The 6,742-nt window shown below is 47.4% G+C and overlaps 1 protein-coding gene across 1 annotated transcript in view; it reads left to right on the top strand.

The window, feature by feature from the left end:
- Positions 1–5,064: 5,064 nt before the first annotated feature.
- The window catches only part of Zc3h3 (zinc finger CCCH-type containing 3), an 80,336-nt gene continuing 78,658 nt past the window's right edge, over positions 5,065–6,742 (top strand). The window contains 2 exon segments of the mRNA XM_037197562.1: positions 5,065–5,302; positions 6,660–6,742. Of these exon segments, the coding sequence (XP_037053457.1) occupies positions 5,080–5,302; positions 6,660–6,742 (306 nt within the window). The 5' untranslated portion in view covers positions 5,065–5,079.

Here is a 6,742-nt window from a genome sequence, read left to right as displayed (position 1 = left end):
AACGTATTTGTGTGTATGAGTGCATGTCCGTGCCATGGCATGTGCCTGGAGGTCAGAGGACATCTTTTATGGAATTAGTTTTCTCCTTCTACCAGGTGAATTCCAGGGGTTGAACTGAGGTCATCAGGCTTGATGGTAAACACCTGTACCCAGTGAGTCATCTTGCTGGCCCTTTCTATATTTTTAATTTTTTTGCTGAAGATATTTAATTGCTTTTGAGAAAAAAAGTTTATATTTTATAACATTCCCCACTCCCTGTACTTTTTAATTGTTGTAGAACTGAATTCCCGTAGTTATCCTGAAGAAATCTCCTTTAATTTTACTTATTGTGCAGGTCTGTGGTAGATGTGTAAGAAGTAAATCTATGAGGTGTGCTTATGGCTCATCACAGAGTCACAGATAGGCAGGAGGCAATAGGTCCCCTTCTCCTCCCTGCTGGTGGCTGGTGCCTGCTTATCTCAGAACTCTGAGAGTTGGAAAGTTGCAGACAGTCTGCTACGTGACTGAGCCTAGGATCAGAAAAAGGGAGAAACCTCAAACTACAGAATATTCATTAGAGAAGACTTTCCATCCTGAACCAATAGGATTGGAATTTGGGGAAAAGGCTATACTAGAAGAGTATGAATATTTTACCTATCTGGTGTATCAGAGTCTGGATAAGAAAGGACATGATTTTCTTTCAGTCAGGGCCTTTAAAAACCACAATCTTGAGCAGCAGAGATGGCTCAGCGGTTAAGAGCACTAGCTGCTTTCCCAGAGGGCCAGAGTTCAATTTCCAGCACCCACATGGCAGCTCACAATTTCCTATAACTCCACTCCCAGAGGCTCCAACATTCTTCTGGCCTCCCTGGGCACCAGGCATGCATGTGGCACAAATACATAAACAGAGGAAAAAACACCTATACACACAAATAAAATTCAAAAACCAACAAACAACCCTTCACTGTTTTGCAACAAATCAGTTTGCCAGCCATTTTTGCCTTTTCTCTATGCTGACATCCTTTCTATGTAAAAACTGCTTCCCTTTAAATTATTAGAGTGAGGGTCCTTTACACACACACACACACACACACACACACACACACACACACACACACACCAATGGCCTATCTGATCTTCTTCTTCCTTCTTGTCTTTCTTTTTTTGAGAACCTCTCATTCTGTAGCCCTGATTAGCCTAAAATTCTCTATGTAGAATAATGCTAGCCCAGAACTCACAGAGGTCCACCTGCCTCAGCCTCCAGAGTGCTGGATTAAAGGCAGGAGCTACTTGCCTTACTTTTCTATTATTATGATAAAACACCGTGGTCAAGACTGAAGGGATCGTTATCAGCTCAGGACCCCCATGACCAAGTTCTCAGCACAAAGGAGATTTATTTGTTCCAGAGAGACAAAGGGCAGGGAAGAAGAGACAAAGACAGGAGACAGAGGATGAGGGAGAAGGGGAAGGGAACAAGGGAGAAGGGGAAGGGATATCTGTCCCAGAAGTGGGGATAAAGGACAGCCTCTGGATAGAAGAGACAGACATGGCACACAGACAAATGGGGCTTTATAAAGGTAAAATGGGAAACCCTATCTTAGGATGAGGTGTTTAATTTTAATTAGGCATGTTAATTAGGTGAGCCAAAAGGGGCTTTTGATTGCTGGACTTCAATACTTGGATAGCTGGATCTCAGTAGTCAGCTTCCGGGGGAGGTAGTGACCAAATAAGAGACTAGGCCTTGGTAGCTAGCTTTAGGAATGTAATCTAATGGTTTTTTAGAAAGACAGAGGGGATGGAGGAGAAGGGCAAGGCTTGCCAGAACCATGTTTGCCATGCTTGGGCTGGCTAGAGTCCCTTCAAAGGCAACTTATAATAATAGGGACACATTTAATTTGCCTTATGGTTTCGAGAGGTAGCATCCATGATTGCAAAGAACAGCCAGGGCTCACATCTTGATCTACAGCCATGAGGCTGAGTGAACACTAGGAATCCTGAGTCTTTTGAAACTTCCAAGCTGGCCCCTATGACACACCTTCTCCAAGAACATACCCCCCCCCCACCCCAGTCCTACCCTAACAGTTCTACCAACTAGGACCAAGTATTCAAATCTATGAGCTGGGGGCCATTTTCATTCAACACCACCACACCACCTGTCCTAGTTAGGGTTACTATTGCTGTGATGAAACACCATGACCAAAAGCATGTTGGGGAGGAAAGGGTTATTTGGCTTATACTTTCTCATTACAGTCTATCATTGAAGGAAGTCAGGACAGGAACTCAAATAGGGCAGGAACAGATGCAGAGACTATGGGAGGAGTGCTGCTTACTGGCTTGCTTCTCTGGCTTTAGGCTTTCTTTCTTTTATTTATTCTATGTGTCGTTTACATCATTAATTTATCCCATTTATCTTTTCTTTTCTTTCTTTCTTTTTTTTTAAAGATTTATTTATTTATTATGTATCCAGTGTTCTGTCTGCACATATTCCTGCATGCCAGAAGAGGGCACAAATCTCATTACAGATGGTTGTGAGTCACCATGTGGTTGCTGGGAATTGAACTCTGGCTAGAGAGATGGCTCAGAGGTTAAGAGCAGTGCTTGTTCTTCCATTTATCTTTTCTTGCACGTGTTCACTGCAAAGAGTCACTGGTCTGGTTCAGAGCCTCAGGTTTCTACTACACTATCGATGCCAGGCCCTCACTAGGGCTCCTCCTGGAATCCTGTTGTTGCCCTCAGCAGGCTTTCTTATAGAACTCAAGGCCGCCTGCCCGAGGATGGCACCATCTACAATGGGCTGGTCCCTCCTCCATCAATCACTAATTAAGAAAATGCCCTACAGGTTTGCCTAGAACCTGATCTTAAGGAGGCGTTTTCTTAATTGACATTCCTTCCTTTCAGATGATTTTAGCTTGTGTCAGGCTGACATGAAACTATCCAGCATACCACTATCCATATTTAATCTACTTTCTCATTTTTTCCCTTGCTTTCTGGCTGGAAATGTAGTTTAGTTGGTTGAGCACTTGTCTAGGTAACAAAGCCCTGGTTCAATCTTTAGCACCCTACACAACTTGGCTTGGTGGCACATGCCTATTGAATTGCTTTGGAAGTGGAGGCAGGAGGAGAGGAAGTTTTGCCTAGAGTGAGATGGAGGGCATTATAGGCTACATGAAGTCTTGTCCCACAAAAGATTTGTCTACTCTAGTCATTTCATACAAGTGGGGTATTTGTTTGCCCTTCTTGACGGCTTCATATTATTTAGCATAAATCTACATTATAACATATATTAAAAACTTGGTTCTTTCTTTTCCTCCTTCTTCTCTTCTTTTGAAACAGGGTCTTTCTATACAGCCCTGACTGTCCTGGAACTCACTATATAGACCAGGCTGGCCTTAAACTCTTCTAAGAGACTGCATGCCTCTGCCTCCCAAGTGCTGAGACTAAAAGCATGCTCCACCATGGCCAGCTCTGCCTTTGCTGTTTCCTCCCGCCCTGCCCCCAGGGCTCCCAGACAGGGTCTCACTATGTAGCCCTGGCTCTCCTGTAGTCCAAGCTGAACTTCAATCCAGAGATCTGCTTGCCTCTGCTGGAATTAAAGGCTTGTGTTACGACTGCTGGGCTAGCTCCTTTCACTTCTTTTTTTTTTTTTTTTTTTTTTTTTTTTTTTTTTTAAGATTTATTTATTTATTATGTATGCAGTGTTCTGCCTGCATGTATACCTGCACACCAGAAGAGGGCACCAGATCTCATTACAGATGGCTGTGAGCCACCATCATGTGGGTGCTGGGAATTGAACTCAGGACCTCTGGAAGAGCAGCCAGTGCTCTTAACCTCTGAGCCACTTCTCCAGCCCCTCCTTTCACTTAATACTGGGGCTTACAGGTGTGCACTGCCAACCAGCTCTAGACTTCATTTTCTTTTTCAGGCTTAACAATAGACTGCAGATATAGCTCAGTGGTAGAGTACTTTGCCAGACTCCTCGAGGCCCTAACACACCAGGGCCTAGTGGCACACGTTTTTGTTTTGTTTTTTTTTTTGCGAGACAGGGTTTCTCTGTGTAGCTTTGCGCCTTTCCTGGAGCTCACTTGGTAGCCCAGGCTGGCCTCGAACTCACAGAGATCCGCCTGGCTCTGCCTCCCGAGTGCTGGGATTAAAGGCGTGCGCCACGACGCCCGGCTTGGCACACGTCTTTAATTCCAGCACTTGGGAGGCAGAGGCAGGCAGATCTCTGAGAGTTCATAGGCCAGCCTGGTTCACATAGTGAGTTCCAGGAAGGGCTACATAGTGAGACTCTGTCTCGGGGAAAAAAAACAAAAACAAAAAAAGCCATTGGATAATATTCCATTTCCGTGTGAGCGGTCACTTGGGTTGTTTCCAGTTAGCTATTATAATGTACAAATATGATAGAATCGGTATTTTCTTTTTTAAAAAATTTATTTATTTATATATATTTAATGTATGAGTGCTACCTGCATGCCAGAAGAGGGCACCAGATCCTATTCTAGATTGTGAGCCACCATGTGGTTGCTGGAATTGAACTCAGGACCTCTGGAAGAGCAGCCAGTGCTCTTAACCGCTGAGCGGTCTCTCCAGCCCCCAGAGTTGGTTATTTTCTACTCTTTGGTTATACACCTAGACGTGGAGTTGCTTGACCACCCGGCAACTCTACTACTGAGACCCCTCCAACGGTTTTCTCGAGGTTGCAGCCTTTCCCACTAACCCCACTTAAGGAGTTTTTTTTGTCTTAACATCTGTTACCACCCGCAAAAAAACAGCCTCCGATTCTTTTCTGCTGTTCTCGTGCTGCCGTTTAGCAAAGGCGTTAAAAGGGCACACCTTTAATTCCAGCTCCGTAGGCAGAGGAACGTGAATCTCTCTGAGTTCGAGGCCAGCCTGCTCTACATAGCAGTTCCCTGTTTCCCCAATCAAGAATACATAGCGAGACTCCGTCTCAAAAACTAAAATAATAAAAGGGCTTCCTGAGTCCAAGAGAATTGTTACTCATCTCCTCCAAGTCTTCCACGGAACTCCCAGCGGAGGAATAAGGCGCAGGAATTGGTGCGGAAGCCAGACTGCCCCGCCTCCACTTCCGGGCGCTTCAGGATGATGGCTCGTTTTTCCGTTGTGCGCATGCGCCCTCGCAGGGTTGCCTGGGCGACGGTGCATCCCAGCCTCAAATCCACGCCGAGTCGAGCCCAGCTTTCTTCGGCCCCGCCCGGAGGAAACAGTCGCGCAGCGATGACGTCGCGGGGGCCTGGCTGGGCGTCGCGGACTCCGGAGATGGAGGAAAAGGAGCTGCTGCGGCGGCAGATCCGCCTCCTGCAGGGTGAGGGGGGCCGCGGCCCCGGGAGCGCGTCCACTTGTTTCTCGTGATCGCCGCGGACCCTTTCAGAAGCGGGCGCTGTCGGTCGCGGTCTCCGGACGGTCGGCTTGGGTGGGAGTAGGAGCGGCCGGGTCGGGTCGGGTGCGGCCCGCCGGGTGACAGACCCTCTAGGCTTCGGGGCGAGTGAGCGGGCCTCGGAGGGCTCGCAGCAGGAGACAGCGCGGTGGCCTACCCGCGGGGGCTCGCGTCGGCCGGCCTCCGGGCCCGGCCGGCTCCGGAGCGTTCCCCTCCGCTGCCGTTGAGTACCTTTCTCTCGATTCGGGCACAGCCCCCTCGTTACTCGAAGGCTGACTCCCCAGGCATCTGCTTCCGCAGCTGAACATTTTTAGAACCTAGTTGGTCTTGAGAAGTTTTAACACCTTTCCGAGATTTTCCCCACCGAAAACACTTAGGGGTCTGACTTCTCGGGGTTCCCTCATACCGGCCCGAAGTATTTCCCAGTCTGGGCGTGGCCTTCCTGTGGAGGGTGGAGGCAGACCATGTGTGTGTGTGTGTGTGTGTGTGTGTGTGTGTGTGTGTGTGTGTGTTGTGTGTGTGTGTGTGTGTGTGTGTGTGTGTGTGTGTGTGTGTGTGTGTGTGTGTTTGTGTGTGTGTGTGTGTGTGTGTGTGTGTGTGTGTGTGTGTTGTGAACCGGCCTGCGTTGCTTCTCTCCTCCTTCTGGGCTCCGTGAGTCACTTCATTGGAAAATCCTTGTGGTGGTGGTGGTGGTGGTATCAGGCCTTTTCTGTGGGAGATATGGTTATTAGCTAGTGCGGGCCGTCAGTTGGTGTATTGTATTGTTTTTTTCTGTCTGTCAAGCACTGGGTTACAGAAGCATCCGTTCTGAGGCGATTACTAAGGTGGCAGTCTGACTTCTTTTCCATGAGTGGGAAATAGAGGGCTCTGTGGAAGACTTACCTGTTCTTATCTGGGCACTACAGGTTTCTGTGGCCTGTTTTGTTTTTGTTTTTTTTTTATATGAAGTGACACTTGCCCTCAAAACACTATGGGCCTAGGAGACCAGTGAATAGAAACAGTTATACCTCAAAAGCCGCATTTCCAGAATAAGCAGACAAAATAGTAATGAAGTAGTAATGATGGGGAAGAGCTCGTGGAATTGACAAGCTAGAGATTTGAGGCTGAACTTTTCTATGGTTTCCAGCCACTTTTGGGCTGCTCTCAAGTCAGGAAGGGGCGCAGGAAGACGAACGTGTCTAGGGTATTAGGGTAGGGGTAGTAGTCTTGATTGTTGCTGTTTTTATTATAGGCAGTTTTTATTCACACTTCCTAGATAACTGAGCCTGTGATTCTGCCTTCTCAGGTCTAATTGATGACTATAAAACACTCCATGGCAGTGGCCCTGCCCTGGGCACCTCAGCTACCTGGCAGCACTCTGCATGGATG

This window comes from Peromyscus leucopus, chromosome 20 (genome assembly GCF_004664715.2).
Source record: "Peromyscus leucopus breed LL Stock chromosome 20, UCI_PerLeu_2.1, whole genome shotgun sequence".
Taxonomy (NCBI): Eukaryota; Metazoa; Chordata; class Mammalia; order Rodentia; family Cricetidae; genus Peromyscus; species Peromyscus leucopus.
The sequence above is the reverse complement of the archived record's forward strand: the minus strand, read 5'-3'. Positions and strand labels throughout refer to the sequence as shown.